The sequence below is a fragment of the Corapipo altera genome, unplaced genomic scaffold (assembly GCF_003945725.1).
Source record: "Corapipo altera isolate COAL_440 unplaced genomic scaffold, ASM394572v1 44, whole genome shotgun sequence".
Lineage (NCBI taxonomy): Eukaryota > Metazoa > Chordata > Aves > Passeriformes > Pipridae > Corapipo > Corapipo altera.
Window position 1 is genome coordinate 5,651,736 of NW_020884880.1, and position 22,787 is coordinate 5,674,522.

Consider the following 22,787-nt stretch of genomic DNA (forward strand, 5'->3'; position numbering starts at 1 on the left):
AAAAAAAAATTAAAAAAAAAAAAAAAAGTAAAGATTTTCTCATTATTGGCCGCTCTGTAGAAATAGGGTGTAGCTTTAATTTTCTTAGCTTTTGAGTTTGTTTGTGATTTTTAATGCTGCAATATAATAGCGGTAGGAAACTATAGGCTACTTTCAGTAAATGAAAGGCTTGGTTTTCTGTTTATCTTAGGACCCAGATATGCAACTTTGTCCAGATCTTCAGGAAAATACTTGTAAATATTTTAAAATAAATTTGTAAGTAGTAGATCTGTTTATTGCAATACGGGAAATGTTGGGTTTCCTGCTGTCTCTGTAACTCAAATGTGCAATGGCAAAAGCATGTGCATAACTGTACTTGTTGCAGTTACATTTCCATGAATTAAAGTTCTTTCTGCACCAGTGGAGCAGAACAAAAGCTAAGTGGTACAATGGAGAAACGATAAGGTGGCAAAGGTGTTGATTTCAAAACTGTCATAAAATTAGCTTGCTGCTGTATAGTGTTAGCATTCTGCATCTTGAAACTGCTCTGAAATGTGTTAGAAGCAGTTATTCGGAAGCAGCTTTTTAGCTGGCAAGAAGTTAGTGTACAGCATCTCCAGGAGTCATTCATCACCTTGTTTGAACATTAAGGTACCAAATCAGAATAGTACAAGAATTCCTTCTAAAAATACAGTAAAACTATTTTAATAGAAAAAAAAATTGGTTTCTGTTTTTCTTCATGTATCTCTAACTTTTTTTTATTATTTTTTAAAAACTTGCATAAAACATTTACTTAAGCTGTCTGGTTAGTTTTGAAGATTATGTGCAGAACAGGATGGTCAGTATATGTAATGGGAGGCCTGTCTTTTTTAATATCTTAATGTGACAAAACCTGGATGTACCTCAGTAAATTTGCTTAGTAAATTAATAGAGATTTCATTTAAAAGATGAAAGTCTCAGAAAGATTTTCACCATAATTAACATTTTTCTGAAATTATTTTTCCTTTAATTATTTAATATAGTGTATGATTTTGGACTTTCCATCTCTTTGGTCAGATTTATCAAGTAGTTATTTTACGTGGATGCCTTTCTTTTTTTTTTAAATTTTTTAGATAACTTCTGCATTTGCACGGGAGGTTTGATTTTTGTTCTGCTTTTTAACAGAGTTGAAAAGGCTCACTTAAAACTATCAGTCCAAAAGATGTAAGACTATAATTCTCAGTAGGTGTTAAAGGCAGCATAGGTCAGGTTAGGCAGTAAAGCTCTTTCATTTCAAAGCCCTAACTTATCTTTGTTGTGAATTTCATGCTTCAGTTATATCTCAGATCACAAACTTGGCTTTTACTTCTAATTAGCTAAGGCATATTCTGGAGTGTGAGATGATAGCAGAAAAATTGAGCTGCATTGATTGCATTCCTTTCATCATTGAACATGCCTTTATGTATTCTTTTCAGGATCAGTAGAGAGCATATAGAACAGACTCTTAATCTAAGTTTGAGTTCAGTAGGTCGTTCCCCCCCCACTGTTTTGAATACAATTTTTCTTTTGATTAAGATATGAAGAAAAGTGCAATTTTTTTTTTTAGATGGGGGCCATGTACTTTTCACATATTTGTATGGGATATAATGGGAATTTAGCAAAAATATAAAAAAAAAATTGGTATAGTGGAAAGTTCCTTAAAATACTAGGCAGGTTGGAAGACTTTATTTAAGAGTGTTTAAAAACATTGAGTTTAGTTCTCTTTTAAAATAGTAAGCAGGAAAAAGTTAAAAATAATGGTTTCCTCTTTTTTTTCCTGTTCCATTATCACTGCTAATAATTTACACATAATTACTAACTTTAGCCCTTGCAAAAGGTTTGATGATTGGAGTCATATACTTTACCAATGCTGTGGTATAATTTTATGTAAAAGTTGGGAATTTTCAATTTCTTAGAAATCCTGTTGATTAAACACTAGAATATTATTTTGATTCACATGTTATCATAATAATAAACCTTATCATTCTTCTTGACAACTTGTGTGTTTTTATGGTCCTGACCATTCTGGATGGACTGGAATTGTGCGTTTTCCCGGTAGAGAGTGATCTTAACTGGTACGAAAGCAATGCACAAGTGTTGACAGACAATACAATGAATCAAAATCTAATTGGGAAATATTGACATTTTCATTAAGAAAATACTTGGCAGCTACCAACAGAGATTAGCTCTTTCTGTTGAAATGAGATTGCTGAAAAACAATGATAACTTCCGGTAGCATATGAAATGCTGGAGACTGAGATGAACAAAACAGCGACTAACAATTATATTAAGCTTGATGGCTTTATTTTTGTTGGAAGGCCAAACTGTTTTAGTGGTGACTGCTGTGGGGAGTATTTGCCACAGTACAGAATGAACTGTACTGTTCTTGACCAGTACTCCCATGAACACACATTCAGTATCTGGACATTCATTCATATTCATGACCTCACTCATTCAGTACTGATCCAGCACATCTTGAATGTTTTTTCATCTGAGTCATTAGAAAATAATATAAAATTACTAACTTTTTTAAGCATGAGCAATGTGATGTTGCATCTAACATATACATTTGTATGTATTTGTCACTTTTCCTAGTTGAAGGATGTTTGGGTCATTGCAAATGGCAAATTTAGAGTACGTTTACTGTCTGTAAGAAGCTCATTGAAGCTCTTTGGCAAACTTTATTTGGTTCATATATACTGTCTTTTATCTCCAAATAAAAGCAACCCCTACCACCTCCAGTACGTCATTCAACACGTGTAATTTATAGAGCATAGGTGTCATCTTAAAGCTGTAGTCCATGTTTCTCAAGTTCACAATGGTTCAAGTCTTTGTAAACATGGCAAGAAGTGATTTTTGCACAGAGTATGTCTGTGGGACCCGTTTCTTCCTAATTAAAAACAAGCCACACTCTCCTGGAAGCATTGTAGTGTATTCACTAATCACAGAAGATTTAAATTTACTTTTTTCCCAACTCATTGCTAGTGAGTTGATGTTTGTGAGATGGGAAGTTGTCTCTGGTACCATTCATTCTTGTACCAAGTTAGGTTGAAAACACAACAAAATCACACTTCCTTTCTTCTGTTGGTTGTTAGTGCTTAATCAGAGACTTCCTGTATGATTAAAAAGTTTCAAATCAATACTGAGATTTCTTGATGGAACAAACGCTTCCAGTAATTTTAGCAGTAGGCACATTTTAGAAATAGACATATTATTGCTTACTACTGATTTTCTCTGTGAGTCTAGATTAGGTAAGTTCAGACTCAAAGCAAAACAAAACCTGTGTAGAAAAAGTTGAATCTTTGGCACAATTTCTCCTGTTAATTTGTTTATGGTACATGGCAATGCTTGATAATTTAGAAGTAGTTAAAGATTGTTGGAGGAGTTGTAAAGGTTGTAAAGACCTGTGGTGGCGGGTTCTCTGTTTGCTGCTTGTCCTTGAAGAGATGAAATTAAGTGAGCATGACTGTAGCATAACCAAAAAGAAGTCATAAGGCTACTTTCTATCAATATATTGGGATTAAACAGCAGAATAGGAAAAAAGTTCTTTAAATTCAAGAACCATGTTGAAATAAACGATAATAGGAGATGAAAGGAGATTGTTTCCAAGTCAGAGGAGTGTGTGTCTGTAATAGCTTTTCTGTGGTCCTGTGGGAGCCACCAACCAAACTGCTTTGTAGTTGAAGCTTGTCTGCTTTATAATAAGGTTGAGATGTGGTCGACTGATAGTAGAGGCTATTCCAGTAAATCAAGAGGTTGACTGTAAGTTCATGTTTATAACTTTCCTTTTTCCACCTTACCTTTGGTGTATTTGTGAAGTTTTGTTCTGTGACTCACACAACAAGCACCTCCACCCCCGTCATACTGTGATTTTGCTTTTCTTTTCTAGACGTAGCTTTTCATAATTTTGATTGCTGTGGCACTTGCACCATATGTTTCAGAGTAGGTGACACCTGTTTCTTGTTCATAAAAATGGAATTTAGGAACTTGCATGGAGTACCTCATCTTTTGATTGAGATGTTTCTTGTCTTCCTCAGTAACATCAAACTTAAAATACTTCACTTATTTAAATTTAAATAGGATAGTAATGTAACTACAGGACTTTACTGATCTGCATGGTTATTTTCTGTACAACTGTCTGAACATATGTAGATGAAAACCTGAGTAATTTCCTTTTAATAGCACAGAGCTAAAGAACAGGAATTATTTAAATCATAGATGCAGGGTGGTAGATCCAAGAGACTGGGTTCCCAACTCCAAATATTGTCGTATAACCATACTACTATTTTTTTTGTCTTACAAAAACTTGACTTTTAATACAGCTCTTTAGTTGTGAAATGCTTATTTTTTAATTTATACATAGCACATATTTCCACCATAATAATTGGGAAAATATATGTTTTGTAAGAACTTCTCATCACAGTATTTTTGAATATTTTTATAGATACTACTTACATCTGCATAAGCAGATCATAGTAGATACTTTCAGTTGTGCTTTCCATTACATAAATTACTGTCATGACTGATGCTGCAGTGATATATAGGGCTGTGCTCTCTGGTGCTTACCAAACAGAAAATCACCTTAAAGCTTTGAGTTGGAGAGCTTGAAGACAATGTGTCTTATAAAAGTAAAGAAATCAAAGTAACCTTTAGCTAAGCAGACCCAACATTTTGAGGGAATGTTGCTATTCAAAGCTTCTTTCTCCTGTTACATCACTGGAGAGCTCTTCTCCATAAAATCTTAAAATAGTAGTAGTTTGATCTGTGTGCCTTTGTTTATTTACTTTACAAGTGCACGTGAATACATAGTTGTGTGTGTATATTCACACAAATTTGTGTAAACATATAACTGTAAAAAGTAGCATTTTGTACCTTATATTTTTCTATTGGTTTTATATTGTAGTGTCCTGAAGAGGTCTAGAAGTGTTAACAAGTACTGGGTGTGAACTGAGGCTTGTAAAGAGTAGGAAGAACAGAGTACTATACACTTATATACTGACCCAAAACTGTTTGAAAAGTGTATAAATTGACTTCCTTGTGTTTTGGCTACTAATAAAGCCTCCATACTGTATGAGAGAGGGGAAAAATTGTTATCTTTCTTGCAGTCTACCCTGTAGTACTTCTGCTTTTCTAGACCAGCAAGTATTATTAGCACTTGCATGTGTCCTATTTACTGCAGACTTAAATGCTTTTGAGATAAGAGGTGATGAATTTTCATAACATTACAATGTAGCCACAATTATCTAAATTTTACATGTGGAAAAGTTGAAAGAGAACAGTCTTGACTTAGTCAGGGTTACGCTGACATGTTACCCAGTCCAGGATTAGATCCCCTCTATTTTGACTTGGTAGCCACCAGTCTGTCTCGCAGACATTGGTGACTCCTGTTGTCTTCAGGTGTAACCAGGGGACATCTGAGATTCTACTGCTTGGATTAGTTTGAAAGAATTAGAAAGCATGGAGAGTTGATGGAGTTGATATTGTGTTAGCCCTTACTAAAGTTCACAGGAGAGGAACTGTTGCTGTTGAACACGTAAATTTGAAGAAATCGGCTCAGACACAACAGACGTATCTGACTTTGTACTTTTGTTTATGCAGGATGGATATACCTTCTTGTCACAAGTGTGTATTAACATTTAACTTCAGATAATTGAGTACACTGGTTTTGTTTGTCTCCTTCCAAAGCAAATTTGCTTCTTCATTTAGATAACTTTAACGTGCTTATCCCTGCTAACACCACTCAATAGCAGAACATAATGTTGATATTTTGTTTGGTTGGTATATTATTAGAAAAACATGTTGTCATATGAGAACAGTGGTTCAAATGAATTGGGATTCATTTGAAAAGACTTACAGTTTTTTGAGTTTGAAATGTAATGTGAGAAGTAATTACAAAATTGGCTCCTACCAGTGAGTATAATTTTTAAGTTTTCATTAACATATTTTTAGTGAACGTCCGCATGTATGACTTTGCATAAGATGATTTTCTGCAAATAAGAACAAATCTTGATGAATTCCTATCTCGTTAATTCTGTTATAGAGCTTGTTAATAGCATTACTTTAGCATCTATTAGTTTTTGGAGTTCTGATTGTGATTTTTTCAATTCAGTGTTTAAAGTTTGTTAATTTATGTCTCTATCTTCTGTATTTTTAATTGTCTCTTAACTATTTTTTTGGCTTTAAAAGCTGCTCCCTTAGAAAATACATATTAGAATTTATTTTCATAACAAACATGTCTTCTAAATCCCTGCCACTAAAGCATGCTGTCATCGGAATGAATTCAGCAGCATGTCATAGTAAAGATTAACAGTGTGGTTTAGTGGAGGTGTCCCTGCCCATGGCAGAGAGATGGGAACTAGATGATCTGTAACATCCCTTCCAATCCAAACCACTGTATAATTCTATGATTAAACTGTGGCAGCAGTTGCAGTAATGAATAGATTACAGATGTGGTAGAATGAAAATGGTGAAATAGGGTGCATCTTTCTTGAAGATTAATTCCTACCTTCAAAATCTTGGTTTTCAAAGTTAAATAGTGTCAGGAATATAAGAACGTCTTACTTGTGTTTTGCTTGGTTGCTTAAAATGTACGTTTGAGGGACTTCTTGAGGTGTCCATTTGATTTATTGACTTTTGAATTTATCTTAAACCCAAACACTTCAATATATTTCTTTTTCTGCTTTTGTGACTACAGTCTTAAAAAGAAAATCTTACACTTTGCAGGCAATGCTCAGAGTGTGACCAGGCAGGTAGCAGTGACATGGAGGCTGATATTGCCATGGAAACCCTACCAGATGGGACCAAAAGATCAAGGAGACAGATTAAGGAACCAGTGAAATTTGTTCCTCAGGATGTGCCAACAGAACCGAAGAAAATTCCAATCAGAAACACGGTAAATGATGGTGGAGTTGTTGTTATGAGGCTCATGTTCATAATAATAACATGGTTTCAGATGAGTTATGTTGTGGACATTCTGAATTGCAGGATTTCAGTTTGATTGATGTTCTGTTTTTGTTATATATTCCATTTCCTCTGTTTAATGCTTTATTAGTTATGTTAAATATATAGTTTTGCTAAAGTAAAAAGCTGGGAAATAACACTACTGAACTGAAGAGCTCTACAAGCTTAAGGAAAAATTCAGTTTGCACTTAAACTTAGCCTTTACAGCTCTTCTTCACTGTAGTACTAAGGACACGTACTAGGCTAGATTTTAATACATCAAATTGCCAGTTATAACTGTAATTAGTAATTTCCTTATATACAGGCAATCTGCTGACTGACTGCACGTTTTGTGTTATCATGAGACCCTATTATTTCAGTTTGCTTGGCTTCTTGGTCTTGCTTGTCATTGTATGTTTTCTTAAACTTTCATGGTGGATAGTTTTTTTGAGAAGAGAAGCAAAAGCTCTTGCTTTCTGTGCTGATGAAATATTTAACATCTTTCATTTGAAAATAGAACTTTTTAATTAGTCACTGTGCTCTTTTCCATAAAATTTTGTTCTCCTGCTTGTTTGTAAAACAAGGTTTTTCATGTGTGGTGTCTCGCATCACCTATAAAAAGTACATAAAAATCAAAGGGCATTTAAGTCCAGTTTAGGGCATGAGTAGTGTTCCCATGACGCTTTGGACATCTTCCAATATATTTGATTCATCTTTCAATACATTTCTTAGTATCAGGGATTATTTAGACTCTCTCATGTTAGGGTTAGACAAACTTCAACTCTCATGAAGCACAACTTTATTTTCTTCACAGAACTTTCCAGGCTTCTTATGATTATACTAGGAGATACTATACTTAACTTCTGAGCATACACTGATAGGATTAAGCAAGTATTTTCCTGATCTAACCTTAAATGTTTGCTTTAATTTTGGGCCACAGAATTGATTTCCCTAATGGCTTCTCTTTTTTGGTCTATGACTAAGAGGAACTTTAACAATGACTACAGCCAAACTCATTAATTTAGTTTAAATTATTAGGATTGTGAGTAATCCAAAATTAAAGTTTGAGAAACTTTTTTTTCTTTCTTCTTCTCATCAAGGGAAAGTACCCTTCTTCCTTATGTGTAAGAACACATGGAATCTTAGAGCTGCCTGGGTCAGTTGAACTGACTGTTACCATGCTGTTGTTCACCCAGAAAGACTTATCTCAGTTCTTGCTTACTGAACCCTTTGCATCTCGTCTCCCCTTTTTCTTGTCTCTCTCTTCTCTCTTTTTATACCTAATGTAGTGGTATTAGGCTGTGAGGATTCATGATTCTGGGAGGACTAAAGAGAACCAAAAGTATTGCAGGAAAGACATTCAAACAAAGGAGTGATAGATAAGGCATTGTTCAGAAATCCTCCTTTGGAAGACAAGATTGGTTTATTCTAAGGCCTGTGTAACAACTGCCAAGCTTCTGTGCTAAATGGAGGGAAGTCTGATTGCTCCTAAGTGTTCCTCTAGTGCAGTGACACTGTTATGAGCAAGACAGGTGCTACACTGGTGATTTGGCACCTCATATGTTAACATAGTATATCTGCACATATTATGGTATGTAATGTAGAGATTAACTGACTTTGAGTGGACTAGTGTGTTGGCACTGTATGGAATTACACTGTGGAAAAATTACTGCTACCAGTTTGAGAAAGATTTTGTTCCTCTACTTGAATTTTTAGTCTCAGTTCTCTCCAGTTCTCTACTTTTCTGCAGCATACAGATTTGCAAGATAACATCTTTACTGCCCTGTTGACAGATCTACTCTGTCAAAGAGGAGCATCAAACACTGACCAGCCTGTTCCCCGCTCCAACGATTGGCCCTCTTGTGGGTAACTCCCCCAGTTTATGTACTGTTACAATGTTCTGTGGTGTGGAATATCCCTTTGGCCAGTTCTGGTCAACTCTCCTGGCTATGCTCCTTCCCAGCTTTTTGTGCAGTTCCTCCTTAGCAGAGTATAAGACACTGAAAAGTCCTTGACTTGGCTATGCATAACTTAGCAACGGCCAAAACATCAGTGTGTTATCAGCATTGTTGAGGCCAGATTAGCTCACTTGGTTAGAGTAGGGTGCTAAAAATGCCAAGGTCATGGGTTTAATCCCTGTATGGACCATTCACTGGACTTCATGATCCCTGTGGATCCCTTCCAATTCAGAATACTCATAGTAAATCCAAAAACCACAGTACTATACCAACCACTAAGAAGCAAATGAACTCTGTCCCAGCCAAAACCAGGACAGATGGCCAGAGACCCGTGACAATTGAAGTACGCTACTGTTCACAACTTCTGCATGACGCTGGAAGCTGTTTCCTCCTGTAATTTGGAAGTGTGAGAGAACTAAGACTGAAGCAGGTTATTCAGAGTCAGGACAGTGCTTCTCCCTTGTACAGTTCTCTACATTAATTGTGTGTCAGTGCAGTATTTTATATCCTAAAGCTGTATAACCTTTTTAAAAGTACTCTGTAGTATTTCCATCTATTAGTTTTCAAATATTTCAGAATATATTTATGTAGAATCATAGAATTACAGAATGTTCTGAGTTGAAAGAAACCCCCAAGGATCATCAAAGTCCAACTCCTGGCTTTGCACAGGACAACTCCAAGAGTCACACCATGTGCCCGAGCATTGTCAAGAAGCTTCTTGAACTCTCTCAGGCTTAATGCTGTGACCATTTCTCTGGGGAGCCTGTTGCAGTGCCCAGCCATCCTCTGGGTGAAGAACCTTTTCCTAATATCCAACCTAAGCCTTCCCTGACACAACTTCAGGCCATTCTCTTGGGTTTTGTTACTGGTCACCAGAGAGGAGGGATCCGTGCCTTCCTGTTGCTTCCCTTCATGAGGAAGTTGTAGACTGCAATGAGGTCTCCCCTCAGTCTCCTCTTCTCCAGACTGAACAAGCCATTCTTTGAATGTCTTCCCCTCAAGGCCCTTCACCACCTTCATTGCCCTGCTTTGGATGCCCTTTGATAGCTTTAATAGCTTTATACCTTTATTATATTGTGGCATCCAAAGCTGCACCCAGCACTCGAAGTGAGGTCTCTCCAGTGCAGAGCAGACTAGGACAATCACCTCTCTCAAATAACTGTTGATGCTGTGCCTGATACACCCCAGGACATGGTTGACCCTCCTGGCTGCCAGGGCACTGCTGACTCATGTTCAGCTTGCCATCAACCAGGATCCCCAGCATGACACTGCTCTCCAGCCTCTTATTTCCCAGTCTGTCTGTACACCCAGGGTTGCCTCATCCAAGGTGCAGAATTGGCCACTTGCCCTTGTTAAACTTGATACGGTGGGTGATTGTGCAGCCCTCTCATTTGTCTAGGTCCCTCTGCAGGGCCTCTCTGCCTTCAAGGGAGTCAACTTTTTGACATTGGTTTGTTTGACATCAGCAAACTTACTTAGTATACCTTAGAGTCCTGGGTCCAAGTGTTTATGAAGGTGTTGAAGAGAATTGGGCCTAAGATGGAGCCTTGCAGAACCCCACTAGTTACCAGTTGCCAATCTGATGCTACCCCATTTCCTGTAATCTAAGGAAATTAAGTTTGACAAGGCAGACTTTCCCCTCATGAAGCTGTGCTGGCTGTGAACGATGACCTTGTTGTCCTTCAAGTGTTTTTCAGTATCTCCCAGAACAACCTTCTTCATAATTTTACCAGTCATCAAAGTGAGAATGACAGGCCTGTAGTCAGGGTCATCCTTCTTGCTCTTCTTGAAAACTGGGACAATGTTAGCCAGCTTCCAGTCAGCTGGGACCTCTCCAGATTCCCAGAACCATTCAAATGCAGCTGAGAGAGGCCTTGTAATGACATCAGCCAGCTCTTTGATTATTCTGTAATGAATCCCATCAGCTCAAATAGACTTACAGAGATCCAGCTGGAGCAGCAGATCCCGCACAAGTTCAAGGTTGACTGGGAGTTGATGATTTTCACAGCTGTGGTCTTCCAGCACTGGGACCCCCTTAGCCTGTCATTGGTGTTGAAGAGAGGGGCAAAGAAAGTGTTAAACATCTCTGCCTTGTCTCTGTCCCTGTTTGTGAGGTGACCGTCCTCATCCTGTAATGGGCAGATGTTATTTCTGCACTGTACAGCAGCTGTTTCAAAGAAATCGAAGGACAGAGAGAAGATCCAGCTGTTTGGACTGCATTGTTTTGGAGAGAGCAACTATCATATTGTACATTAAAATTTTAACTTAAGTTTACAAGGATACCTTTCTGACTTTAAACTTCCTAAGAAAGACCATATATACAAGGGTAAATTTAAATACATCATAATTTTACTCTGAGCCAGGCTCTGTGCAAATTACAAATGAATGTAAATGAACAAGACATTAGGTCTTTATACTTAGTTCTGTTGTATAATGGCTGTATCTGTGGACAGAATTGAATTAATTGTTTATGCTTTATATAGTTAAAGCCCTATCTAGTGACCTTTTAGGTTTATGCATTTCAGTGCATAACTCTTTAAGATAGGTTTTTTTAAAATCTGTAATCTCTGTAATTCCAATTTCACACTTGTATAAGCGTCACAAATTATTATCTCTGCTGGTAGTTAATTTCAGAGAAATTAATAGCTGAAGATTAGCTAATAGGTAATAGCAATCAATAGCTAATTGCATAAACCAGAGTTCTATAAACACTTTTTTTTCTTATAAATCTGAATGTTTTTTAACACTGTCTTTTCAAAATTGTGCAATTTTTTTTAGTTTTTTTTAATGAAGATTAAAAATGCAAAATAACTGTTTCTTTAGAAAATACTTTAAAGAAATGCAGAAGTGTTTTGCAGCAGTAAGTTGAGAGATTAATGCTTCTGCTCTGCTCAGCTATGTATATTCCGGTTTTCAGAGTCTTTTTGAGGTGATCCATATTATAAAAAATCAGCTTTTAATAAATGTTAACTTCATTTGCTATCCTGGAATTAAAAAAGAATACACAGGTTATTTTTTTTATTGAGCATGTCATTGCTAAAATAATTTTTGTTAGTCTGGTGTCATATTTTTGCAAAATAAGGATTATCCTGTCCTTCAAAAAAAATTTTCTTAAGTGTATTTCAGTGAATTTTTTAAAATTTCGTAAACTGTGCTTTACCTACTGTACATGCTGTTGTCTGGAAGTGTAACAGTTTCTGTAAGAAATGTCATATACATACATGCACATCTTCTAAAGCAATTTTGTGCAGTTGGAGCTAGCTGTGTGCTCTAAGAGGTGGTAAGGAATGCTTTTTCCTGTGATTTTGCTGTATCCTTTAAAGTTAAGTAGTGTTTGTGGTTTTGGGTATTCCATCTTTCAATAAATACTGTCAGATCTTTGTACTCTTAATGAGCATTTTAGAGGCTGTTTTCTAGTTTTGTTTCTTTTTTTTTTGGTTGGTTGGTTGGTTTTTTTGGTTTTTGTTTGTTGGGTTTTTTGGGGGAGGGAGTTATTTAGGTTTTTTGTTTGGTTTTTTGGTATGTTTTTCTTTTTTTGTTTGTTTTTGGTTTTTTAGTGGAAATTCCATTTTTATTCATTTTTATTGAGAAGCAACTATCTACCTAGTGTTATAAAGGCGAAATCCATTTTGTGAAGGCATTTTGGAAACTTAATAGTTGAGACCTGTAAATAAAGCCTTCTGATACTCTGATATAAAACACAGTTTTGTTATTTAAAACCTGAAAATCTTTTTCTGTAAGTGGATTGGATAAAATCCAGATGAACAGATAGTGATTTTTCTGTTTAACCGTAAAAAGTCTGCATTTTGGGGAAAGAATTAGTAGCCAACAGTATTCTGTTCATTCTTCAGAACATGGAAGAACCTAAGGGACTGTAATCTAGGTAAAAAAAGTTTAAAAAACCCAACAAACAACCACAAACCCCCAAAACTAAACAAACCCCCACAAAATCCAAAAGAGAAACAAAAACCCCCAAACTTGACAAAGCACCTGCAAACTGTTCTTAGCATAGGGGCTTTTTTGTGTACTGCTTTTGTTTTACAAATGAATACTGATATTTGGAACAGTTTAGTATTTCTTGCTGTTTTTTTCTAATAGGAAAAGATAGCAGAAGAGTGATTTGTTTTGTTTTGTTTTGTTTCCAAGTATATTAAAGATAAAACAGGATTGTTATCTTGTATTTACCTGAAGCATTTCTACCAAAGTGGTTTCCAAACATCTGTCCTGTAGTTTAATTATGTGATGTCATAGATTCAGGTTTTGGATAAAACTTGCCTACAAGGGGAAAACAGATCATCAGTTCCAATTTGAGTGTAAGTATCAGTGCTTCATGAAAACAGCAAATAATTTTAAACCAGCTATCCATACTTATCAGTCATAATTTTAATTAGCATTGCCAATGATTGGCCAACTCATTTAAATATGACTTCTAAATAAGTACCTGGAAGACCTTTTAAAGCAACTATTCGTAGTGATTTTGACATAATGAAATTAAAAGATTAATTGCAGTCGACTGATCATTATTGCTCTAGAATAAAAATAATCATGAGTCAGCTTTCTGAAACTTAAGGTTTTCATTATAAAGGACATTGTAAAATACTTTGTTTTCTTCATCACTGAATATAAAAACTCAAATGAGTCTATGACATGTCAATGCAAATGTAAAAACTAATTCATTTAGCTTGCCAGATACATGGAGATGTGATAGTATAGGACTCTTTTGGCTTCAGATCAAATATAAAAAGGACACAAGTAAGATGCAGCTTTTCCACAATGCTTGAAGTGAATTGAGTGTATCAGAGTTTTGTGGGTTTGGGTTTTTTTGGTTTTTTTGTTTGTTGGTTTTGGTTTTGGGGTGGGTTTGTTTGTTTTTGTGTGGGTTTTTGTTTTGTTATGTTTTGGTCTTTTGCTGGGGTTTTGGTTTGGGTTTTTTTGGTTGGTTGGTTGGTTTCATTGGTTGTTTTGCTTTGTTTGGTGTTTGGAGATTGTTTTGGTTGGTTGGTTTGGTTTTTAAGAAAACAAGGAAAAAACCTACGGATGAAAGATCACTTGTTTTTAATGTAGCAAAGGCATGAAGAGATGGAAGTATTTTCCAAATGGTATTCCAATGGTGTAAATATTAGTATGTCTGTAAGTAAAGGTAATTAGCATATCTGTCACTTCTGTAGATAAGTACAGTTAAGTTCAGTTTTCCAGGAAAGAATCACTTGTTTTAGCAACACCCTGCAAACTGAGTTTTTCTGGCTTTTTTGTCCTCCTTCTGTTTCAGTTCTCCAAATGTGCATTTGGAGGAAATTTGTGTTAAAAAAGGTAGAAAGCAATCCTGCTAGTTCTCAAATTCTGTTTTATGTTTAAGCCTGAAATGGCAGTTTCAAATTAATTGCTAGATTCAGTGATAGTGTAGCTTGACAGCAGGAATGCTGCAACGGTTTTGCTTTTCTAGAAAATGAAAGTTCTCAGGAGAATGGGAACTAAAAAAGTAGAGAAAATGTAATTCTGTGTAATTAGGCTTCATGGTTGATTTGTTTCTCCTTATAATCATATTTTGATTTACTGCTGTTTCTTCTTCTCTGACAATTCCCTTTTTATTACTGTCATCTTTCTGGAAAATTAAATAATTATTTCAGAGATAGATTTTGAATAGTAGTGATGTGTACCATTTAAGTTGTTCACTTTGATCTGTACTGAACGAGTGTGCCATCTGGTGTCTGCGTAGCTCTCCTTACCTTTATTTAAAGTAATTTCATACCTATGTGGTACCATCAATTGAACTTTTTTTTCTACCTTTTAACAAAGCAAAGGGAGTCAAAGGGATTTTTTTCTGCCACTGGCTTCATTGTAACTTTTACCTTTGCAAAGGAAGTTTGTAACGTGGAACTCTTCCTAAGGAATGGGTGACATCGTGGGTTGAAAATTGCTATCTTGGCACGATGGTCATGGTTTATGTGCAACATAATAGAGAACGCAGTATCTGTGCAGTTTCAACCTGTGTGTTTTTTTGGAAATCTGTGGTTTGCTTTATGCATGCCATTGATAGTTACCATAGTGATCTTGTTAAGTCTGTTTTTTGGTATAGTAAAGGTTTTGCCAGTTCTGTTTTCTGAGAGTGTTCAGTTCTGCTTGTGTTTCATATCAGAGTTGTGCTCTGTTCTGTAGTAATAAATGACTCCTTGCCATGACCTCTTTGTTTCGTATGATTCTATAACATTCTAATGTTTACTGATTTTTAGATTCTCCTTAACAGTATATGATAAAGGCTGTGTAAGTGAGAGAGTTGGGATTCAAAAGTTTTTCATATGTGTGATATGTATCAATGAACCATAGTTTGATAAAAAATAAAACTGTGGAAGTATATAATTAATATTAGTGTGTTAGCTATAAGTTGACATAAGATAAAAATGCCTGAAGAGCTTAGATAGGAATCAGAATTAAAACATGGCTGTAATCTCATACTGGCCCTCTTCACTGTGTATTTCATGTAGCTACAGGTTTTTTCAAGCAGTCATTGTAGCTGCAGGTCTGTTGGGGAAACAGAAATCAAATATGTGCTATTTCAGAGAAGAAATGTGAATTTACAGATCCACAGAAATTGAAGCGTCTAAAGTCCTTCACATTTTTCCCTCTTATAATTGCAACACAAAGCAACAGCTACAGACTTTTACAGAGGAAAGAAATAACCATAGTACCAATAGTTTTGAGAGTCAAGTGTCTTTAGTAATTTCATCAATTTTTTATTGTGAACTCTGAGACTAGTTTTGAACTATTTATATGAAATTCTCGAATGAAAATGTGCGCTTTGCTAATGATGTCATGTACCACCAAACTCCAGGAGCACTTGGACTACTGACTATATTTCCTGTGCTCTTGTGAAGAAGAGTAATGCTTGCTTCACAATGCCACCACTGTTAGCAGTATCAGAAACTCAGTGCCAAAAAGAAGAGCCCTGTGTATATGACAGTATTGTTTCTGTGACATCCAAGAGGTATAGAAGCGTGAGCATAATGAGGATCATCATCTTTCCTGTCTGTTGGCACAAGCAGTACGTGCTAACGTAGTGAAACCCCTGAATTTACACAACTGGAACGGTGTCACCAGGTGTGCCAGGCCTCTTTGCTGCCTTTGTGTGCGTGTGCAAACAATTAAAATTATAACCAGTTAACATATTAAGGAAAGGAGAAACTGGGAGCAGATGTTTGAAATAGTTGGCAGAATTAATACAGCTTTTGCAAATGACTGGGATTTGCTTATGTTCTCTTAAATATTGTTCTCTAACCCCTCCTAGGTTTCTATTTTCTTTCCCAAATAACTTTTGAAATTGCTGTGCAGGTATCACCATTGATTTTTGGAAAAACAGTGGCTTAGCAAATCAAATCCAGAACCATGCTAGTTCACTTTATGTGGAATGGAATTGAACCCTTGCCACTGACCACAGATGCTTTCAGTATTTCATATTCTTTTCCATGTATTATTAATACTGTTAACTCCTCTATATCTTCTCATGTAGAAGATAACTCCTCTATATCTTCTCATGTAGAAGAAGAAATGAAACAGGTGACAGAATAAATTTTTATCCTCCAGTATCACTTTAATAAAAGCTCAAGACGAGTACATACTTGTGACTCTTTGGAATCACCTCCCTGATTTTCTTCAGTTGACCAGTTCTGGATCAGTCATGTTGGTGGGTTTTTTCCAGCTGGCAAAGCAAAACTTCCCCGAAAGAAGATTCTGCCATTTATTACTGTCTTTGGATAAACTGGTTTAATGCATGTGTCTTCCAGAGACGTAACAATGGGTCCAGGGTGGCTTTGGGTAATTCAAAGTCTTACGCTCAATGCATTATCTAATCTTATTGATTTTACATGTTTCATGTTGTTGTACAGTTGTTACCAAGTTGCTTATAGACAAAAATGTGAAAATTAAGCATTCACTTCTAGCTTTTCCAAGTTCAGAGTGGAGACACCCACTTCAGTTGGGTTTGAACCTGTTGTTTATCACGTTTTCCCACAATATTTTTTCATTCTGTTTTGGACAGTTCTTTTTTTGCAATTGTCTGATTTTTTTTTTTTAAAGTGTCTCGAGTTCTTTTCATGGTCACCCCATATCCCTCATACATTTGGTCTACATCATGTTGTATTATTTATGACCTCATCATTTATTATTAATTTCTTATGTCAGTATTATGTATTTCAGCCATTTATATCCTGATTCATTTAATTTCCTAAGCCAATATGCAATTTTCCACTCTGTAACAGCAGAGTGCTGCACAGATGGATACTTTTGTGACACAAAACATGATGTCTGAAGGAAATCAATTTTTTATTTATCTTTCCCTTGGCTATGGAAGCGTATGCCCTAGTTATCCTAATTTTTTTTCTTTTATTTTTTTCAGAGGCTTTCTCTAACATTTTTAATTGTGTTTTATTGCTTGCATTATATATTATAAAATAATATGTATTTTATGGAATATTTTAGTAACTGTCAACTTAGATCATTACAAACTAGATTAGATGGGAGCAAACCAATGTTGGGTTTTTCCTACTTCTCTTTCTTTCCAGGTTTGATAGCTATTTGTATGTGGTGTCCATCATGGTTTCTCTGTAGGTACTCTTGTAATGATTGTATGAATTTTTAGAATGTTAGAGAGAAAGAGGAAGGATTTTTTCTTTTCCAAATAATAAATACAAAGTCAGAAGTTAATGAAATAACTAAGTGAAATGGTGTATGTCTTACTGCTGTGAGATGGTTCTTCAACCTCCACAGATGGTAAGTTTTGAAGTAAAAGACAAAAAGGGTCATTGTTAATCTTCAGGTTTCATTTACTCAGAGCATTACTCTCTTCAGAGTAAAGTCATTTTAATTGATGTGAAAGCTAAACCTTAGTAAGATATTCTTGGAGAAGATGGCTTGCTTTCACCTTGATGATTTCATTGAATCAAATGACTTAGTCTCTTTACCCGAGGAACATAATCTTGTGGGGGATTTTAAAGAGTTTATCTAGAAGTTCATTTGATTATGAAATGTTAGGCTAAAGAAGACTCATGAGAAGAATTTAATCTCTTTTATCTTTTATCATTTTTATCATCAAAGTTTCTCTTTTCTTCTTGTTTAAAAATATTTCCATTTTATGCTTGCATCTTAATTTTAATTCATTGACCTTTCTTTGTCTGCTCAGATTATTTTAGGATGTATTGCTAATGAAATAAGGCACTACTTTTCTCTTTCAGTTCAGTGTAAGGTATGTTCTTTGTGATGCAGCAGCTAGACCGCTTATTTAAAAAAAGAATAGCTTTTAACTTGATTTTCTAGCAAAAATAAGTTATGCAGTTACCTACCATTATAGTAGCATTGCCTTTAGTAACCTATAGACCCATTATTTGTTTGAGAACTGTCTAGGCCTAAGGTAATTAAGTACTGGAGTATTTTTTAGAGCAACTGGATGGGAAGGATGAGACCCGTGTAAGAAAGATGTTCTCACTTTATTTGGGGGGACATAGGGAGAACTTCGGTGTGGTTTGGATGAGGTAGAGAAGGAGAGGTTAAGAAGTCATTGGAAAAGGGGAGGAATAGGAAAATTATGGTGTACTATCAGGAGGTCAAATTTTATTAGTTTGGCTGGTTTTAGCATCAGTTTATTAATTTATTTGTATTATTTAACTGCCACAGTGAAAGGATACGAAATGAAAAATAGAATCTGCACTTTTATCATGGTTATGACCTTGGCATGTTTGTCTGAGAATCAACCTATTGCTATAGGCATATAATTCTAAATCTTAAGTTGCCTGCAGAACGTCAGTCCCTGCATGGTGATTCCATTGATGCTGTAAGCTCTAATGCTCAGTGGCTGGAATTGTACTATGAATAGTAGGGAAGTGTCTGAGCACATAGCAGAGTTAGCTCTTACTTGAGTGCCCACTGAATGAATTCCAAAGCTGTGGATGAGACACAACCAAAGACTTGCCAATCACCTGTCATTATATGTCAATAATAGAAATATTTTTTGAAAACTTTTTAAAATATTTGAAATCATTTTGCACAGATACCTTTTATTTCTATATGTAGAAAATTATATTGGTACATCTGTCTAATCCACACCTAGCTGTGTTTTGATCTGGACTGAGTTGTCCATTCCAAATGAGAGATGTTTTGCAGCATATCTACCTTTTCCAGTGAAACAGAAAACCTGTTGGGATAGTACTGGCGTTGATGGGGATTTTGTTTGGGTACTGATAACATGAGGTTTTGCTTTCCTGACTTACCGTTTGAACACTTTTGGAAATGCAGGGACAGATTTCACAAGACTGACTTGCTCCATTTTGTGGTAAAGGGAAATCCTAAATTGAACATGTCTCTAGTATTGAATTGCCAAGTGTTTTGATTAAAAATCACTGTCTTTATTTGCATCTTTAACTGGATAAAAGTTATAAGTTTTGAATATGATCAACTTTATTACAGTTGTAATATATATTATATAATATCAAGGTTCCTTTAGCTTGTTTTTAATAAGAAATCTTAAATTTTAAATAGTTTATGGCAAATACATACAGCTCTAGTATTTGATGTTTATTGTCTCTGATGTTTTGATTCCGAACCTGCTAATGACAGAAATGATTCAAAGCAATTTAAAATGCAAATACAGTGCTTGGAGGCAAACAGCAGTGAATAATACTGGACAAAGTAACCCAGGTTTATCTAATTCTTTTCTGTCAACCTGTAAGGTAACTTTAGTGAAAACATATGTAAAATTACAAATGCCAAATTACTGGCAGGCTGTTGTTGAAAGTCACAGAATATTCAATTTTCAGTTGTGAATTTGATGTTATTTTCCATGGTGAATAGTGGCAATAGTATAATGATGTGAGAAGTGTCGCAAGTATCTTTAACTGTGGAGGTCAGTTTGGAAAAAAATAATGTAAAATTATGTTATTTTAAAAGCATATAAAGTATCCTACAAATATGTGTGCCAAAGGTGTTTGTTCTCTAGTGATTGTCAGACAAGCTTAAGTATGTTTGCAGGTTTAGAAAGCTAATGGAAGCAAGTGTAATGTAATGTGACATTCCTGGTCATATACATCACACATTGTATAGTAGACAGGTGAAAACCAACATTTTTGTGACCAAGGTGACTAAATTATTTATAAATCTTGTATCTCAATTTTGCCGAAGTTTAAATATGATTCATCACTCCTTAAAACGGAGTTATTAACTTGTAATATTTTCCACTTACAATAAAAAGTAATGTCATTGTTACCTAGATTTCCAAATTATATATAATTTTTCAAGATAACACTACTCTGATAGTACAAAGCATGCACTCTTGTCTCTTGCTGCTTAAACGTGAAGAGTGAGGACCATCTCACTGCCTATTTTGGCATGCACCCTTACAGCTACTTCTTTTTAATCTTTATACAACTGCATTCAGCAGGGCCTACATGGTTTAAAATTGCCAAAGTTTGAAAGTGTTCTGAGGACTAATGCCAGAGGCTGAAAGTATAAAATTGGCAGTTAATGTACTGATGTCTGATGAAATTTTTTTTTTGGTCTAGTTTTAATTTGCAGTGACTTTAGGTTGTGTAACATATAATTAACATGTAGCCAATGTTAAATTAACTCCTCTAATATGACACTGATGAATTCAGTTACCTGTAATAAATGACTTCTTCCAAATTCGGACTCTTGTGTGTCTACTGTGTGACTTGTGGAAGGTAGAACACTGCAATTATGACTATATTATTAATTGTACAGTAAATATTGATATGTATTAAATAGATAAGGTTTTACATTTTTTCAGAAATCATCCTTAGTGAAATGTGAAAGAGAATCCCAATGGTAATTAAAGTATTTTAAAGAGGCACAAAATAGACTAGTATTTTCTATTCTGCTACATTCAGTGCTACTACAGTTAATTCCTGTCTAATAAAAGAAAAAACTTCCCAAACAGTATGTTATTAACATACACAGATCAAAATCTGCATAAGTAGAAAGATATAGATGTGTTGGAGTGGCAGGTTTATTTACAGTTTAAAATAGTGAACAGTCTTAATTTGAAGATAATATAAATCATCTTCACAGAGGATCCCAAAAGGAGAAGCTTGATATTACTAACTTCTTTGGAATTGGATTTATAACTACTTGTGCATCTAAACTGCTGTGAGATGTTTTTTACTTTTTCTGAAATGCACACCAGCTGTTTAAAAAAATTTTAAGAAATCATAAATTAGTCAGTGACATTTTACAATATGACAAATTACTTCCTAATTTCCTCCCAGAAAAACAAGCATTTTAAAGTTTATTTATTTATTTTATTAGTGTCAGTGTATCAGACATTTTGGGTTGCTTGAATAGTCTCAGATGTCTCTTATTTCTTCCACATCCTTTCTAATATTCTTTCCTTGTTAAACAAGAACGAAAGAGTGTGACATTGTCAACTTTTGGCAGTTCTTTAATGCAGGAAAGTCATAATGCTTCTGTTTCAGAAATAATACATAGTGACTGCATCTCAACTCACGCAAGTTGTGTGTGTTAACTTAGAGCTTGTAAAACTTTGGTGCTTGCTGTCATAGTCCATGGAAACATCTTGTCCTCCACACTGCTGGTATTTATATTTTTTTGGTCAAGTGGAATACTGAAAAAATATCTACTTTTTTGTGTCACCCATTCCACCTGTTGTGTGCCACGTACTGGTCATATATTAGTAAATGCTACAGCTGTATGAGCATTTGCCGTATACCCATTATATTAAGCTGTAGTTTGAAAGCTGTAGTTCTTGTTACTCCTCAAAAACTGTAAGAGTTATTTTCTGTTTCTGTTTTGATACAGTTTTGGTTTTAATCTTATCACTTGACTTACAAATAAAGCACTTTTCAGTGCTCAGGAATTTATTTTAATACACTGCTCATGTCAAATTTCAAATTATTAGGTTTGGAAGTTTATGGAAAGTCTGTAAGAGATTTGTAGTTCTGCTGGCAGTATAGTCTTTTTTTAGAATAAGACTGAACATGCTCACATCACATGTTTATATTTACTTTTTACCTAGTTCTACAGATTTATATCCAGAATGTTCTAATTGTTGTTCTAATACTGGTTAATGTAGTTGTCTGGTAGTGGTTTTGTAGTTAATGCTTTAAGTTACTTCCTACCATTTGTTTTTGTTATTGTTAGGAATAATAGATAAATAACAAAAACATTCTGTTACCTAACATTGAATTTTAAATATATTCTCTTCTAGAGAACTAGAGGACGAAAACGAAGCTTTGTGCCTGAAGAAGAAAAACCTGAGGTTGGAATATAACGTTTTGTTTGTTTGTTTTTTTAACAGTTTCACAAAAAATTAAACTTTGGTCTGAAGTGTTACTTTCAGTGCCATGATTGAAAATATTTGCTTTCCTTCTCTCCTTTCCCTGCCTCCCCATTCCTTTCTTTTGCCTTCTGCTATGACAGGAACGGATTCCCAGAGAAAGAAGGCAACGTCAGTCTGTTCTGCAAAAGAAGCCCAAGTCAGAAGATTTAAGGACTGAGTGTGCTACCTGCAAAGGGACTGGAGACAATGAAAATCTAGTCAGGTAGGTTTGACACTGTGACCTCATGAGGAGTTCAGGTTCCATTTGTATCACTTTGTCATCATGATTATAATGAAGAAAATGTACTTTTTAAGAACACGATCAATTTCCTCCTCTTATTTAGGGGAAACATCAGAAATACTGACTTGATTCCCTTATTGACCTGGCAAAAACATTTACATTGTAAATAACCAAGATAATCTGTTTTTCTAACAGAGGAGAATTAATTTGCTCTTGTCAGGGTGAATTGTCAATGTTTTAGGGCAGGTCAGGAAGATAAACTAACCAGCATTTTAATGATATTAAAGCTACAGGTGCATCCTAAAAGTAATTAAAT

General features: G+C 35.2%; 1 protein-coding gene across 4 annotated transcripts in view; it reads left to right on the forward strand.

The window, feature by feature from the left end:
• Positions 1-22,787, forward strand: part of PHF14 (PHD finger protein 14) — a 160,841-nt gene that overhangs the window by 48,094 nt on the left and 89,960 nt on the right. For all 4 annotated transcript variants that reach the window (XM_027639169.1, XM_027639167.1, XM_027639170.1 and 1 more), the window contains exons 14-16: positions 6,721-6,889; positions 22,120-22,170; positions 22,332-22,453. In XM_027639169.1, the coding sequence (XP_027494970.1) occupies positions 6,721-6,889; positions 22,120-22,170; positions 22,332-22,453 (342 nt within the window). The remainder of the gene's footprint in view (positions 1-6,720; positions 6,890-22,119; positions 22,171-22,331; positions 22,454-22,787) is intronic.